Source organism: Lutra lutra, chromosome 3 (genome assembly GCF_902655055.1).
Source record: "Lutra lutra chromosome 3, mLutLut1.2, whole genome shotgun sequence".
Classification (NCBI taxonomy): Eukaryota; Metazoa; Chordata; class Mammalia; order Carnivora; family Mustelidae; genus Lutra; species Lutra lutra.
This window is the reverse complement of record NC_062280.1, coordinates 90356114-90374203: the sequence shown is the minus strand read 5'-3', so window position 1 is coordinate 90374203 and position 18090 is coordinate 90356114. Positions and strand designations below refer to the sequence as shown.

General features: G+C 35.5%; 1 protein-coding gene across 1 annotated transcript in view; it reads right to left on the bottom strand.

The window, feature by feature from the left end:
- Positions 1-18090, bottom strand: part of LRP1B (LDL receptor related protein 1B) — a 1982574-nt gene that overhangs the window by 1258771 nt on the left and 705713 nt on the right. Inside the window, 1 exon segment of the mRNA XM_047722477.1 lies at positions 16508-16645. Within this exon segment, the coding sequence (XP_047578433.1) occupies positions 16508-16645 (138 nt within the window).

The window sequence follows — 18090 nt, the reverse complement described above, 5'->3', positions numbered from 1 at the left end:
ACATTGACAACAATGTACTTCTGTGATGCAACTATATATTGCCATTTATTTCTAAAGAGTTAGGAAACCTGCCTGACACAATATTCCAGTTTTTATTTAGATTGGAATAGAGGTAGATAACAAGCTGTACTGACAAGATAGTAAGTGATCAACTCGTCTATGACCTCATAAAGATGATTGGATAATCCTTTAATCCTCTACATTCGTCAACTTACATGAAAACCTTTGGGCATTTCTTATTTAGGTTAGTATTGGTTCTTTGTAGATACGCAGTACCTTGGTTGCATACAATAAAACAAAATGTCAAAAAAGTTACACTACCTAAGTCACTGAACTAAGTGCTAATTGCCTCTTCAAAAGAATTATTATATATTCCAGGTGTATTTGAATAGCAAAAAATCATTATAATTTAGCATATTGGAAATATTTATATTTGCTTTGGGAAATATTTCTCACAGAAACTATTACACATCCAAAACAACAACAACAAAAAATGTCACTTGAAAATAGAAAAAGCTATTGAAGAAAAAGGAAAATATATATTGGTGAACTAAATCAACTTTAGGAGAAAAATCCAACAATCAAATAGAAAAAAACCTTAGATTTCAACACAGATACTTTAACCCAGAAACAAACAAAAACAGTCTTTGACAATAATAAAGGATGTCTCTGTATCTAAGTCATCTTTTTTTAAGAAAGCTATTTCTTTCTTCCATAGTAATCATTTCTATTTGAGCAAGGAGTATAATAATATAGCAGCAATTTAAAAATCCAATCTATGTTTTTACATGTGTTCCTGAAGTCAATTTTTTCTTCTGATTTTGGGGGCTCTGAAATCCAGTGCAATGTATAAACTAGAAATTAGGTAATTCTAGTTTGGCAGATATTGCTGACTGCAATTCTGTAACATTTGTTTCAACTCCAGGTTCTTAAAAGGCATGAACTTTTAAGTTATGTCTGTTAACACCAGGACAGCCACACCGTCCTGGCTGGCTAACCCATATAGCTCTTCTTAATACAGAGTGGCTAGGTGGAAGAGGCCTTTAGTTTCATCCCAGGAAGTTCTCCAGCTCCTCCCTTGCCATTCAAAAGGGAAGCTTACCACCACACCAATGTGGATTTACCTATTATTAAAACGAAGGGGAAAAGATTAATGTGCTATTTGCATAGGGAATTTGGTATAATCACCAACATTTTCTATTCTGACTTTGATTCCTCTCAGCACATAGAATTCTTCATCTTGCTCTTCTCTTAGACATTCAGAATTTTAATTTTAGAACTCTAGTGGGAATCATGTGATACTACACTATATTCATACTCCATTTCTCTTCTCCTCCTCCCCCCCCTCTCTGTGTGTGTGTGTGTATACACATACATATATGTAACTATACAATATGTTGTTTTTACTGTGAGATTTTATTATTATATGCTCTAGTGCCTATATAATGCCTACTTACTTTCTAGGACCATGTAGTAAAAAATACTTTCTTAACTGGGATCTCATATATAAAAATTAATTTGGGAGGGGCGCCTGGGTGGCTCAGTGGGTTAAAGCCTCTGCCTTCAGCTCAGGTCATGATCCCAGGGTCCTGGGATCGAGCCCCGCATAGGGCTCTCTGCTCAGTGGGGAGCCTGCTTCCCCCCCTCTCTCTCTGACTGCCTCTCTGCCTGCTTGTGAGCTCTGTCTGTCAAATAAATAAATAAAATCTTTTAAAAAAATTAATTTGGAAGTATAAAAAATGGCAGAGGTAATCACTTGATGGAATTTGGAGTTAAAAAAAAAAGGGGGGTTGGGGGGCGCCTGGGTGGCTCAGTGGGTTTAAGCCTCTGCCTTCAGCTCAGGTCATGATCCTGGGATCCTGGGATCAAGCCCTGCATTGGGCTCTTTGCTCGGCAGTGAGCCTGCTTCCCTTCCTCTCTCTCTACCTGCCTCTCTGCCTACTTTTGACCTCTGTCTGTCAAATAAATAAAATCTTTTAAAAAAAGAGAGAGAAAGAAAGAAAGAAAAGAAAAGAAAAAAGAAAAAAATTTAAAAAATAAAGGATCCTTCAAAATAAAATAAAAATCAGCAGCAATAAAGTATTTGTGATGTATTCTTTTGGTTGGAAACAACTGATAGTCTTAGGAAAGCAAAACAAAACATACAAACAACAGGAACTTTACCATCAGAGAGGGAATAAGATAAACAAAGGAGCTTAACATGATTTGGCATTCTCAAAATATTAAATAAAACAACATTTATATATGACGACAGACCACATAGTAAAAATAAATTATGAAATAAGGTTGGCTGGCCACAGATGTGAAATAATAGCAAAGATTTTGAAATTGTGATAGTTTTTTAAAGTCTTAAGTTTAAGCCCAATTTGAAGGAATAAAAATGTAAAGTAAAGCCCGAAAGGGGGCAGAGAGCAATGATAGCAATAGAGGGAGAGAGAAGGAAATGGAAGAGAAGGGAAGAGGAAACGAGCGAGATTGAAAGGGAGAGAGGAAGGGAGAGAGAGTATCATTCTCTTGTAAATCAAATTTATCTGGGGATTTTCTCAGGCAGCGGCCAGCCCTTACTGACTCCCCAGGAACTCTCCTCCATGGCCACTGAGTCTGGATATTTGGCAACTCTTTGCTACAGTACAGCTGACCCTTTTCTTACCATTTTTCAGGGGTATTGAATATTTTTATTCATTTAAACAATTTTATAGCTGGAGGGAGTTTTAGTGATATTGCCTGAGCATCTCATTTCACTGGTTTTCAAAACTACAGAGCTATTACTGACCAGTTCTCTGTCCTTCAGAATTTTCCCATAGGTTTCACCCAACATAGTACAACTGAATCCCTATGTGGCTAGCAGTCAACTATCTGATTGCTCTATTAAAGCACATATAGCAAAAACTTCTAGTTGCTACAGAATATCTATTATCCCTTTCTTCCAAGTCTGATTTTATTGAAGTGATGTTTGTACACTTGAAAAACTACATCTCCCAGCCTTTAATCCAAAGAAGGGTGGTTGTGTGTTAAAATTCTGGCCAATGGCACAGAGATAGAAATTTGGTAAAGTCCTTTAAGACAGAGTTTGACTTGCTTGGTTGGGATATTTTATTCTTCTTCCTTCCTCATGGAATGGGGATGTGATATTTGGAGTTGCAGTGGCCATCTATGGCCTTAGCCTACTTGAGGGTGGAAAACAGTTGAGAAAAATGGCTGAAGAGAAGCATGGGAACCTGGAACAGAGATCACATCATGAAATCATCTTCCCTGACATGGAACATCTATCTCTGGACATTTTTTCTTTTCCTTTCTTTCTCTTTCTTTCTTTCTTTCTTTCTTTCTTTCTTTCTTTCTTTCTTTCTTTCTTTCTTTTTTTTTTAGATCTGTTTTTCATAGCCTAAGACAATTCCTAACAGAAGCAACGTGAGTGAACAAGGCAATGTTAAGGTATAAGAAAACACATAAAGAATAATCACAGGAGTCAGAAGCGCTGACAGTCAGTTATAGAGAACACTATTCACTTAAACTATATCTGGATTGGTTGGGGGGGTCTATAACTTTAAAAATTTTGAAAATTTGAAACTGTCTGGAGAGGTGCAAGAAAAACACGATTAACCTATAGGAATATGTTGGACCAAAAAGAGTAAAATTGGGAGAGCATGGAGAATTTTATAATACATTACACAAGCATTTGTTCAGAGTACAAATTGCTAAGCATTGACTGTGTTACTAAAAATGGCTGTTAGAATTTCTCTCCCTGGAGGCCTTCGGAATTGCGTAGGTGGCAATCTGTCTAGGCAAGTTTGGGTTCAGTCCAGCCTAAAGGCAGATGGATGGACTGGATGACCTCTGAAAATCCCTTCTGGCCCTATTATCTTCCAGGTCTGCTTCACGCTGAGAGAAAGTTATTGCTGCTTCTCTATTTGTAGTTATAGTCATAGAGCAGACCTTTGCTTCCCTCTGCATATTACAGGTATCTCTAGTAAATAAGGAGAAACAAAACTGAAAGGAGCAAATCACTTTAGGTAAAATGCAGGAGTGAATCTTCCTGACAAAGAGCACATTGTTTGATTGAGGCCAAGAATTTTAGCATACTGTGTAGTATACTTTACCCCATGAGTTACTCTACAGGAGTCCGTATATTTTTTCACTTAATCACTGTTTCTTGTGCCTTTGTCCTCCCTGCCCTGTTGACTGACTCCCTGCAGCGAAGTGACTAAGGTAGAAGTTAAATGCAAGTTTCATTAGATGTTCCAATCTATTAGGGGTATAAGATGTATACATAGGAAGAAAAAAGATGAATTAAACCAAGGCACATTTGCATTGAAAAATTCACCTCAGCAGGTAAGTAACACTGTGTTGGGCAAAATTATTAGGCTTTGACCCTCTAAGCATATTTCTCTCAGTTCTGCACATTTTCTTTGCATAGTGAGTTTAAATGGGTAAGGTGAAAACCTAACTTATTGAAAAGGAACTGGAAGTCATTTGTGAGTAGGATGGAGCATTCACAGTACAAACTTGACTGGAATCATCACTTTATCCTGGTTTTGAAAACAAGAGCAAATGAACCAGAACACAGGTGAAAGGCATAAAAATATGTATGTTTTAATTTCCTGAAATAAGCAATTCAGCTGGATATCCAATAGATGTAGGCTAGGAAAATCTAACAAAAAAATACTTACGCAAAAATATTTTTCTATATTATAATAAATTATACATAATTTTAATATAATAAGTATTTAGATATTCCATATAAACTAAAAAGCAATTTATACTGTATCTTTTAACATTTTTTTCCAAAATTCTTTGAAAACTTTTAAAATTTAATTGACCTAATTAAAAGTTAGACAATTCAGATTCTTAGTGTTTCTACTCTGAAAATATTGGATAGTTCTTTGAGCCATTTATTGAACTGCACAGATTGTTTTCTTGGCACTCTGAGTTTCATACCTGTATATTGAATGAGAACATGCCATACATTTCAGCTAATGGAACTGAAAAGTGCTCTTTGGGCTTGCCCTTCCCATTCTCCTTTTTATCTGATGTTCAAGACTTGGCTCACGGTCACACTGACCTAATTCAGGAGATGCTCTGAGAGCACACTGATCTCACTTTGGTTGGCATCCTATGGCTTCCACAACCACAATGGGTTGTCTGGACTGGTTCTACAATCCTACTTGGCATACAGAGGTCAATTGTCAATTTCATGTTTTCACTAAATCACAAACGTAATGGGGAGCTGGAAGGCAAATTCTCAGCTGAAAGAAATAAATCTAGGTGGTGTGTATTTCTTCAGAAATTAATCTTTAATGTGTTTCTTATGTCTGAAGACAAATATACAAGTACATGTAGAAAGCTTAGGAGAAACTTAAAATACATGTGCATATTTTTCTGTCTCCACATGAATGAAAAACAAATCAATGTTTGATTCGACTATGAAGGGACTAATTATGGAAAGCTCCAAAGTCACCAGTCTTTTTTTTTTTTCTTAAAGATTTTATTTATTTGACAGAGAGAGAGAGAAGAGTGCAAGCAAGGGGGGCTGCTGACAGAGGGACAGAGAGAAGCAGGCTCTTTATTGAGCAGGGAGAGCCCTATGTAGGGTTGGATCCCAGGACCCTGGGATCATGACCTGAGCAGAAGGCAGATGCTTAACTGACTGAGCCATCCAGGAGCCTCGAAGTCACCAGTCTTGTAGCTATTTTGTTTTTCTGAATATCATTTAATATATTAAATATTCAATTATGACAGGATTATAACACATGGAATCCAACAGAATAAGGTTTACTGTATAAATGATAACAGTGGAGCAGAGAAAAAACAACAGAAATAGTATTTTTCTGAAATTTTGAACAGATTAGAAATTCAGAATTGAAAACATTGGCTGAAGGTGTGAAAATCTCTTGACATCGTCCTCTATAGAATTCTGTAAAACTTCCTAGAATTCCAGATCAAGTTTAATAAATCTCAGATCTTCTAATTATTTATTGGAAGAGTATTGGGTTTTTTCTTTCAAAATTTAAACTTTGTCTATTGAATGACTTTAAGAAGTCTCTCATTTTTCCTTCCAGATCCTATTATGGAAGTTGATACCTAGGTTTTTTTCCTTTTTTTTCTCTTCTCTTTTGTCACTTCCTATTGTAACTAGTGCAAATCTACTTCAAAGAGTTAAAATGAACGTCCCCAAATCCTTTCTACATCCCTTATCAAATGAAAGCACTAATTTTTCTCAAGGGGATAAAGCTAATAGTCAGATTGAGACATTCAATTCTGCAAGCTTGTTATATAGTTTTTCAGCTTGTGGTTCACTCAGCACATTTTTTTTCCCCTGCTCAATCAATTAATAAAACTGACAAGAAACATATAGTTAGCTCAAAAATGTTTTTCAGTTGATTTTCTACAGGCCATCTTGCTCTTTTAAGAACAGGTCAGAAAGGATGCTGAAGCATAACAATTTTATGCATTTCTCTGAGTTGATATGTTAAGGCTCAGTAGTCAAAACTGGAGAACAAAAACTCAAGGTCACAGTTTTTAAACCTTGCTCTCACACTGCTTTTCTGTGTGACTCCTGGGGATGCCAGTCAATCTCAGCTACCTGCTTTAATTCCTTACTTTGTAAAGTATCAAGCTGCTTGTGTCAAAAACTAAATAATGAATTATAGGGGATTTGCCCTCACATTTGAGGTTGAGTAGAGAGCTGAGGGACAGTTTATTACAATTCATACTTTTGAATAATATTAGAACTGTCATCCATTTCCCAAAGTTAAGATACAAGAGGGCAAAACTTGGGCATCAACTAAGATGCTACTTTAGTGGTTGCTAAAGATAGGATTCTGGTTGCTTAAAATAGTAAATACACATTCCAAGTTCCTAACTTTCATTGGAAAAGAGGCTCACTTAAAATGGCTTTCCTTGTCATCTGTTTTTTTTTTTTTTTTAAGATTTTGCTTATTTATTTCACAGCAAGAGAGATCACAAGTAGGCAGAGAAGCAGGCAGAGAGAGAGGGGGAAGCAGGCTCCCCGCTGAGCAGAGAGCCCAACGCAGGGCTCGATCCCAGGACCCTGAGATCATGACCTGAGCGGAAGGCAGAGGCTTAACCCACTGAGCCACCCAGGCGCCCCCTTTGTCATCTGTTTTGACTTCTACTTACATGAAAGTGATACATTAAAGAATAACATATCTCATGCCTTGTTTGGGAGCTGGTCAATGTAAACAAAAGTGACTGTTTAGCTCAAAGTTTTATGTTTATAATAATGTACATTTTAACCTTCTAAGAATAAATCACAGAACCTGCCCCATATATGCAACAATTCTAATCTTCTTATGCTTAATAGTGAAATATATACCACCCTTATAATATTGAGAATACATTTTAGAGTCATCTTCCACTCTCTTTCTCTTGCATTTCAGGTAGGTCATATCGTATCCTTATTCTAATGTAAACACTCCAGGTCTAATATCAGGTGTTTTTTCAGGTTCTACTTAATCCACCTCTGCTTAGAACCCTATGCATCAACCTTACCAAAGAACTTAAGAGCTCTCTTGAGTGTACCATTTTTCTTAAACACCTGTGTCTCTGTACACATAGTTCCCTCCTTTTGAAATGGTCTCCTTTCCCGCGTTTGCCTACCAAACCCTTAGAGTGAGAGATGTGTCAACCATCAGCTTTCTGGGGGAATTTTCTTGCATCCCCTCAAGCAGAATTAGATGCTCTTCATTTTAGTCTTCCTCAGCAATTTCTACATACCTCCATTATGACAAGTGAATTCCATGGAGGCAGAAAATAGGATTTTCTACATCCCCAGTGCTTAGGTAAGTGTTTAGAATACTCTCAGCAGTCAATAAAATTTATTGAAGTGAATTAATGAATTCAATATAGGGAAAACTTTATAGTGTTTCTTTTGGCACAGTTTGGAAAGTTCATTTTGGCCTCATATCCATTATTATTTCTTACATACTATTCTCTGTTTTCCATCATATTAGGAAGGGAACTATGAGGGAGAGATCCAGGTAAATGAGTCCCAGTGTCCATCAATATCCATGCAAATTAACTATTCCCAAATTAGTGGAACTATTAACAAGTTTCTTCTTTCGGAGATATTATTGGAGGTAGAGTTGGGTAAGCTGAGTTCTCTGGCTTTTTGTGGTTTTGCACAGTCATTCTATGTAAGAGGTTGGTATATTTTAGGTACAGGCATCATAGGAGTTGTTTCAAACCAAGTAGTCAATCTCTATATCAAAGCACTTGCTCCTTGTTCTATAGGTATTAAGCAAACAGAATAAATGCTCCACTGGGGTGTAAGTTGTGGATTCGTGGTTTTGACTTATGTCCGTTTAAAACCAAAATCACCTAGAAATAGAGTATAATTCAGCAGCAATTAAAGGTCCATAATGCACCAGGATTCTTACCACAGAAAAGACTGGATCAAAAAATATGGATGTAATATGAGCTAGTTTTAAACCACTGTTTACCAAGAAGAAAGATATAGAATCTGTGATGATGTTTTAATAATGAGTATCTTTTTTTAAGTTAGATCCTTCAGTGTTTGATCTTTTTTTTTTAAAGATTTTATTTTATTTATTTTTTTTTTAAAGATTTTATTTATTTATTTGACAGAGAGAGATCACAAGTAGGCAGAGAGGCAGGCAGAGAGAGAGGGAAGCAGTCTCCTCACAGAGCAGAGAGCCCGATGCGGGGCTCGATCCCAGGACCCTGAGATCATGGACTGAGCCGAAGGCAGAGGCTTTAACTCACTGAGCCACCAGTGCCCCAGTGTTTGATCATTTTTAAGCTATTCTATGCTTATAGGATATTCTTTACATTGCAAAGTCTGTTTCCAGTTATTCTTAAAAACGATTCTGTTTGGGGCCAGAGAACTCTAATTAATATATATTAAACATTAATCAAAGATGTAAATCCACTACAAAAAGATTCACTTCCAATAAACAATAAACTACTTTAGATTATCTTTTCACATGCTGGGCTATGATATAGAGCCACATTAGATATCCTCTCCCCACAGGCAGTCAGTTAGCTTGTCAGCTATCTATAGAAGTCAACATATTCAAACAAACAATTGAAATCTGAACTCAAAGTCTCTTGAGCAGGATTAGTCTAGCAATCACTTCTAACAAATCAGCGTTAAGAAATCAGATATCTGTGCAACAACATATTTCTAATTAAACAGAATTTATAAGTCTAAAACTCTGGAAAATTAATATACACATTTATATGTACCTATATATGGGTACATATGTCTCTCTGTGTGTATACATTAATATGCACATACATATAGATACATACATATATTTAGAAGTGTTCAAGTACATTCACCTAATTTTCACATAGGTGTCATTTGTCGATATAAACGTTTGTAATAGCCTTGCAAAAGGATGATACACTTGTAGAAGACTTATTCTTTCATAAGAATTGTTGCTTTGCTTCTAAAAAGCATTGGGTCCTGAAATCAACCAGTGGTAAGAGTCATCAGCTTTCACTAAACTAACTCAGTTACTGAAGCTAATCATTTTGAGAGAAAATGCTTATACTTGAGATAGATTTGAGACTCTGCGATCACCTTAGCACAACTCAAGACAAAAAAAATAAATATATATATATATATATATATATATATATATATATATATATAAATCTACTTTTAAGTTGCAGGAACTTCAATAATCTAAAGTGGTCTGAACACACAAACCCAGGTCCTCCTGGATAATTATAGCTGTTTGTTTTCTAGCTCTTGGCTTATTGATGTTTCAAGTAACTTGAAAACACACTGGTCAAGTTTCTTTCTCTCCACGAGCTTTAAGCTTTGTGTTGCTGGAAGATATACTTCCTCTAACATTGCCTGCAATTTTACCTCTTCTCCATACCTTTGCTTTTGGATTCTGCATACTGAAATTCCCTTCTCTAGCATGATAAGCTGGTTTTAATTTAGAAAAAGGATTGGCAATATTTTTCAATAGGAACTTTTAAAACGGGGATAGGATTATTTGTTCTTTGGGTGTTGAGTTTGCTAAGTTCTTTATAGATTTTGGATACTAGCCCTTTATCTGATATGTCATTTGCAAATATCTTCTCCCATTCTGTCAGTTGTCTTTTGGTTTTGTTCACTGTTTCCTTTGCTGTGCAAAAGCTTTTGATCTTGATAAAATCCCAAAAGTTCATTTTGCCCTTGCTTCCCTTGCCTTTGGTGATGTTCCTAGGAAGATGTTGCTGCGGCTGAGGCGAAGAGGTTGCTGCCTGTGTTCTCCTCGAGGATTTTGATGGATTCCTTTCTCACATTGAGATCCTTCATTCCATTTTGAGTCTATTTTCGTGTGTGTGTAGGAAATGATCCAATTTCATTTTTCTGCATGTGGCTGTCCAATTTTCCCCACACCATTTATTGAAGAGGCTGTCTTTTTTTCCATTGGACATTCTTTCCTGCTTTGTCGAAGATGAGTTGACCATAGAGTTGAGGTCCATTTCTGGGATCTCTATTCTGTTTCCATTGATCTATGTGTCTGTTTTTGTGCCAGTACCAATGCTGTCTTGATGATGACAGCTTTGTAATAGAGCTTGAAGTCCGGAATTGTGATGCCACCAACTTTGGCTTTCTTTTTCAATATTCCTTTGGCTATTCGAGGTCTTTTTCTGGTTCCATATAAATTTTAGGATTATTTGTTCCATTTCTTTGAAAAAAATGGATGGTACTTTGATAGGAATTGCATTAAATGTGTAGATTGCTTTAGGTAGCATAGACATTTTCACAATCAAGAAATGGGCAGAGGACATGAACAGACATTTCTGCAAAGAAGACATCCAGATGGCCAACAGACACATGAAAAAGTGCTCCATATCACTCGGCATCAGGGAAATACAAATCAAAACCACAATGAGATATCACCTCACACCAGTCAGAATGGCTAAAATTAACAAGTCAGGAAATGACAGATGCTGGCGAGGATGCGGAGAAAGGGGAACCCTCCTACACTGTTGGTGGGAATGCAAGCTGGTGCAACCACTCTGGAAAACAGCATGGAGGTTCCTCAAAATGTTGAAATAGAACTACCCTATGACCCTGCAATTGCACTGCTGGGTATTTACCCTAAAGATACAAACGTAGTGATCCGAAGGGGCACATGCACCCGAATGTTTATAGCAGCAATGTCTACAATAGCCAAACTATGGAAAGAACCTAGATGTCCATCTACAGACGAATGGATAAAGAAGAAGTGGTATATATACACAATGGAATACTATGCAGCCATCAAAGAAATGAAATCTTGCCATTTGCGACGACGTGGATGGAACTAGAGGGTATCATCCTTAGTGAAATAAGTCAATCGGAGAAAGACAACTATCATATGATCTCCCTGATATGAGGGAGAGCAGATGCAACATGGGGAGTTGAGGGGGTAGGAGAAGAGTAAATGAAACAAGATGGGATTGGGAGGGAGACAAACCATAAGTGACTCTTAATCTCACAAAACAAACTGAGTGTTGATGGGGGGGGGGGGTTGGGGGGGGGGGGTGGGGTTATGGATATTGGGGAGGTATGTGCTATGGTGAGTGTTGTGAAGTGTGTAAACCTGGCGATTCGCAGACCTGTACCCCTGGGGATAAAAATATATGTTTATAAAGCTGTAAAAAAAAAAAAAAAAAAAAAAAAAAAAGAAAGGATGAATCCCAAGTTTTGTAGCAACATGGACGGGACGGAAGAGATTATGCTGAGTGAAATAAGTCAAGCAGAGAGAGTCAATTATCATATGGTTTCACTTATTTGTGGAGCATAACAAATAGCATGGAGGACAAGGGGATGATGGAGAGGAGAAGGGAGTTGAGGGACAATTGGAAGGGGAGGTGAACCATGAGAGACTATGGACTCTGAAAAACGATCTGAGAATTTTGAAGGGGTGGGGGGTGGGAGGTTGGGGGCACCAGGTGGTGGGTATTGTAGAGGGCACGGATTGCATGGAGCACTGGGTGTGGTGCAAAAATAATGAATACTGTTACGCTGAAAAAAATTAAAAAATTAAAAAAAAATAAATAAAACGGGGATAGGGCAAGATTCACTGATACAATAAAGTGAATGTAAAAAATAAATAAATAAAGTGCTCCAAAATTATTTGCCTTTTTCGTCAGCTTCACCAACCTCTTTCTTTCCTTCCTTCCTTCCTGGTAGCTACATAAGCTAATCTTGTGTCCATCTGAAATCAGTGTTGTAATGACTAACAAAATATCATCACAAGGTAAGATATTTCTTTTCTGAAGGAATGAAAACTGGCATCCTGAACATATGAACTAAAGATTAATTCTGAATACTTTATTTTTTTAATTTTTAAAAAAATCTTACCACTTTAAATTAATTTATTACATTTAATTTTCTCAAATCAATTATTGCATCAAATTAATTGACCTGGATTAGTTTCTGAATATTTGGAATATATATGTGATTTAAACAGAAGTTTTAAGGATTACTAATTTTCCTGTGTTGAGTTATTATAGATAATAAAGTTTGCCATTTCACTTCAGTCCATTTTGAGAAAGCTCTAATTTGTAAATTAATTCCAGGAATTTTTAGTACTTTCTCCTAAGACTTTATTTTTACCAGTAGTAATATAAAAGGAAAAAAAGGCCACATAAATTTTTAAATATAAATCAGTATCTAAAATACATTAGAATAAATACATTAGAATCCCTAGAATCTAAAATAAATACATTAGAATAGATTGTGAGTGGGTGGAGAAAATTGTAATTGCACATATTAGGAAAATTATATTCCAAATGTCAAGTAAAGTAAAAAAATCAAATGGAATTTTAAGAATTCTGAATATGCTATATTCAAGGAGTGATACAAAAGATATATTCGAGGTGATATATTCAAGGTGATATAAAAGAATCTTATTCTTCTCTCGGTTCCATATCAAATACACCAATTAACATGTTATACACTCAGAATTATGTAGGAACAGGTTCAGGATAGAAGAGAGAAATCAGGAAAGAACAGTATGTGTGTTTGTGTGTGCATATTTGTATGTTTGGGTGGTGAGCTCTTCAGATGGCAGAGAGTTTCATTCCCTAATCAGTTTTAGTAAACTCTTCACACAATTGAAAGGACCGTTGGGATGCTGGGTAAACAATCACGTAGATTACATAATCATGTTTTCTTGAGACACAGAAGACAGAATCTCTTTTTGCACTAAACATGAAGTGTTTCCGTATTCTTTTAATAGAGTAAAGTGGACAATGTCACAGAAAACTGTTGTTCCCTTGTACATTGAATTGTTTGGTTATTTTGCACCGCAAATGTACTCTAAACAGGATTGTAAGTTTAAAAAGGGGCTTCTCTTGTTCACAGCCACTTTAAATGTTAACAGAATGAATTACCTCAAGAAGATCAAATTTCAAAATAGTGTTTTGATACAATTCAGTCGATCTGGTATCTATTAGTTGAATTTGTTTACTTCTTTGCATGGCTCTGAGGATTTCTATGGAAATATCCTGTACTGAGAAGCCTTGGACTGTACAGAATGCATTTTTATTGCTCATGCAATTTAGATATAGTAATATTATTACCGATATGAAATATTATGTAGGAAGAGATGAAGTTTTCTAAAATATAATGTGGTGATTTTGAACATTCTCATTGTAAAATTTTTACAAGCACATCCCTATATATAAGTACACCCATATACAAAAACCCATTTTTCTTTCTTTAAATGGAGCTAAATTATGGAGATTAAAATATCAGTGTTATAGAAAATCATTAATAATAGATATCTTTTCATTACCCTCACCAGGAAGAAATTGATTTTTTTCTAGGGAACATTCAGGAAACAATTCGTTGATTCAAAATCATTCCCAAGACCAGAATATCACCTCCAAAATGTTAAACTTTTCTCCTTATTAATTTTCACAAAGGATACAAATATACCACCAAATGTACTTTGGATCCTTTATTAGAAAAAAAAAAGGAGACATATGCATCTTTGAATCACGTCTTTGGCTTCATGTATAATTACTTAAATTGGGGTATGTGCTTAGAATGCAACAAAAAGAGAAGTGGATTTAGACAGAGAAAGTGATTCAGGCAGAATTGTTCTATAAGAGAAAAGCATTTCTAAAAAATCAATACAATGTTTGAATTAATCTGATTTCTTTCTTTATTATATCTCTATAGATGAGAAATTTCTTTAGAAATGTGACAGGCTGGTGCCTAATTAACTCATCAGAAAACAAGTTTTCATTGAGTGTGGCATAAAATTAGGAGAAAGGTTGAAGATACACCCTCCAGTAAGGTGAATAGCAAGCACAGATCCAAATATACTTCTCGTTATTTCTAAATCCACCTCAGGCCATAATAAATTACTTGGCATTTTAAAACACTTCATTTGGTGAAATTTAGAAATATTTAAAAGGCTAAAATTGTTCAATCAGCCTCTTACCAAAAAAAAAGAAAAGAAAAAGTTTGTCACTAGTGTCAAAGATATGAAAGTTGGAACAGTTAGAAACCTGAATTAGAACAGGAAGAAAGATTGAACCATAAACAATTATATACATTAAATGTATTTCAGTCTGAAGTATACACTGAGTTTTTAAAAGTTAAAGATAAATCTATTAACATTTTATTTTTATTCCAATACTTTGTATTTATATGAATCCCGTGTTTTACTATTAACATATTCCTTCACCTATTAGATCACAACTCTAAATTTTACTAGAGAACTCAGATATATTTTCATATGATTCCCAGCACTGAAATATGTTTGAGATATTCTAATTTGTGTAACCACTTCCGAGGAAGTTTTTGGCAATGTGATAATTTCACTCTTTTAGAAGCTCAGTCACACATCTATCCAAAACTTTTTTTTTTCCTTAATGTAAAAAGAAGCCTGAATTATAACTGAAGTGGGTAGAATTAGGCTTTAGAAAAGATAATTTCTGAAAAGAAAATTAAACTCTTTGACTCCTATCACTTTATAATTCCATACTTTACCTTTTTTCTGTTAATATCCTTCTTTTAAATATCCAATTATACAAAAAGAATACATGTCAAAGGTCTTTAAATAAAAAATATCTTATTAATTATTATTACACATGTGTTCATAACTAAAACTGAAAATCTTTTGGCTCTTTTTGTGACCCTGACAGAATTCAGGCTAAGAAACAAAACTCAGCTAAAGAAGGAAAAGCTGTAACTTCTCAGACTGAATCTGTCCACAGAACCAGAGATAGTCTCCTCTGAAAAAGGGAAAGACCCAATGGCCTGGATGATCTATGGTCTCTCAATAGCCTTACCACCTTGGACTACCTTTCTAAGATTTACTCTTTTTTCCAGTGTATCTCTCCATCTCTGGTATTGAATCCAGTTACTTCATTCAGCCCTGTAGGCAGCTGGAAGCCAGTAAGCCCTGACAGGACTCCAGACAGGTTTTGTTTGGTCTGTACGTGGTTGGCCACACAATGTTTTAAAAAGAAGTAGCTTACATTGAACGATGTAAACACAAACAGATATGGAACTGCTTCTGAAAAACCGGAACTTTAGGTAAGCTGTGACCTGTTTGCACATGGCAGCAGTTAGTTTGTGTGAATCTGGTCAGAGACCAGACATGTATCTCCAGTTTTCTATAGTTTTCTATTCCTTATTGTCTTACTGACCTCAACACAAAGGACAGGTTACTCACTCTTTAACTGCTCAGCTTCAATAAATATCCTTTGTGTTATACTCAGCTGGTGGGAATTTGACTGAGAGACTTTTGATTCAGTGGTTTCTTTCTGGGCTTTATCTTGGAGCCAAATTTACTTGACTGATACCTCGATTCTGTTTCCAGATTTGGGTCCTTACCTCAATCCTCACCTTTTTCTTTTTTCTTTTTTTTTTTTTTTTTGGCTTCATACTTCATTTCCTCTCTCCAACCAGTTTTATTAGAATGTTCCATATTCTGGTTAACTTTTTGTTAACTTTTAGATTTTAATTATTTCTCCCTACCTTCCTTAATATGTAGGTAAAAACATGACCACTGTAGAACATAGATGTTGCTTTTTTAAAAAGAAAGAAAATTATAGGAAAGTAGGTATAACTTCATGGAAGTAACATTAAGGAAAGATTCCTGGGAATACCTCATACTAAAATATTTGTTGCAGAGGTTTTACTTCAAATACTCTTTGTTTAAGCAAAGGTTTAGAGAAATAAATTTATGACACTGTATGGTATTAATCTCCTGTGACAAAGTCTTCTCATTTGTCTTTTCCTCAAGAATACTGTTTTCTATGAAATATGCAATTGTTTCAGAATCCAGTGTCAAAGTCCAAATGTATTTTTTTTTTCTAATGGCATTTTTCAATAAAGCACAACAAGTTACAGGTTTGAAATGCATATTGACTGTTTCTGGCAAAAAAAATTCTTGCTTTCTCAATAACTGATATGGTTATGGTTGAAAGAAAAGGCAGGTTATAGGTTCTTGAACTTCCATTAAACTGTGAATAATTTAATAGTGTGGTTGGATTGTTCCACAAACGGACTCACCCTGACAATGCAGTCCTTCATCATACCCATCTGAGCAGTCCAAGACACCGTTGCACAGTTGGGATAAATGAACACATTTGTTGGTACCAAGGCAAGCAATGTGATTCAAGGGGCACTTGAGTTCTACCTCTTCAGGACCTGAAAAACAAAAATGTAAAAATGGGTTAGTTTGGCTTTTAATACTAAAACCATTAAGCACAAGAAATTACCAGCCTTAATTTACAAGACAAAACTATAGAAAATAACTACCAGAGGGCAGCTCTGACTCTCAGGAATGTCCAAATTAGCCCACGTGGTTAAAAACCTATTTTTTAAAAACTGCATAGGATATAAAATAGTATGTATTTGAGGGTGTCTGGGTGGCTCAGTGGGTTAAAGCCTCTGCCTTTGGCTCAGAGTCCTGGGATCGAGCCCTGCATTGGGCTCTCTGCTCAGCAGGGAGCCTGCTTCCCCCTCTCTCTCTGCCTGCTTTTCTGACTACTTGTGATCTCTTTCTCTCTGTGTTAAATAAATAAAATCTTTTAAAAAATAGTATGTGTTTTTTCCAAATAATACAAATAATACATTAAAGACACGAATATTCTTTTCAAACTTTAAGTGGCATAGACTTAAAATCTGATGGCTGCTTTGCATCATTAATTTACCTCTTATCTTTAGATTAAGTGGGCCAGGTACTTAAACACTGTACATCTCAATTTCCTCAACTGGGAAATATGGAGAGTTCCAACTCCTTGGCAGAACTCTTGTTAGAATTGAATCGGGTAACAAGAACAAAAAGATTTTAGTGGAATTTAAATGAAGCTCTGTCAATCTAAAATTATTTCATTTTTATTAAGAATAGCTAGTTATATACTTATTTACTTTATTATAAGTAAATATATATATATATTTACATATATATAATAGTATATAACAGCTAGTTATATACTTACATATGGATATTTTTGTTTAAAAAATCTTTACTGAGCAATTACAACAGAATTTACTAAGGAGTGGGGAGGTGATGATGAACAAAGCATACTTATTGAGTTCTCCTGCTGATGATAATAGTACATTACATGATCACCCTTTGTGTTTTTATAGATACACTTAGGTTGGAATACCAAGTCTTCTGAAGCTCACCAATTCTGAACTGTCATCCAACATCCAAATTGTACCCTGCTATATCTAAAGTTCAGTTTGTTTACTCCCATACCTTATTTACACTTCTTCGATAGGCACTCTCCAAATTCGCCATGCCGTGATTCTTAATCTTGCCCAGCTCTCCTAAATCCGAGTGCAGTCATGCCATATGACTGCAATCGAATGTTAATCTGACACTGATTACTACAAGAGCCCAGATTCTATAGTCAGGCACACTTAGAATTTAATCACAGCAATGTTAATACCCATGGGACATTAATTTATTAAAGCAGCTAAGCATTAATTTTCTCATGTATAAATAAAACTATCAACTGAGTTTACCTTCTAGGCTTGTTGTGAATGTCAAAAGTTATTGATGGCAAAGCACTGAACTTTGTGAGCTTTTTTGTGAGATGTGGGCTCAGAATAGGAATTCAACATGTGTTAATTATGTAAAAAAA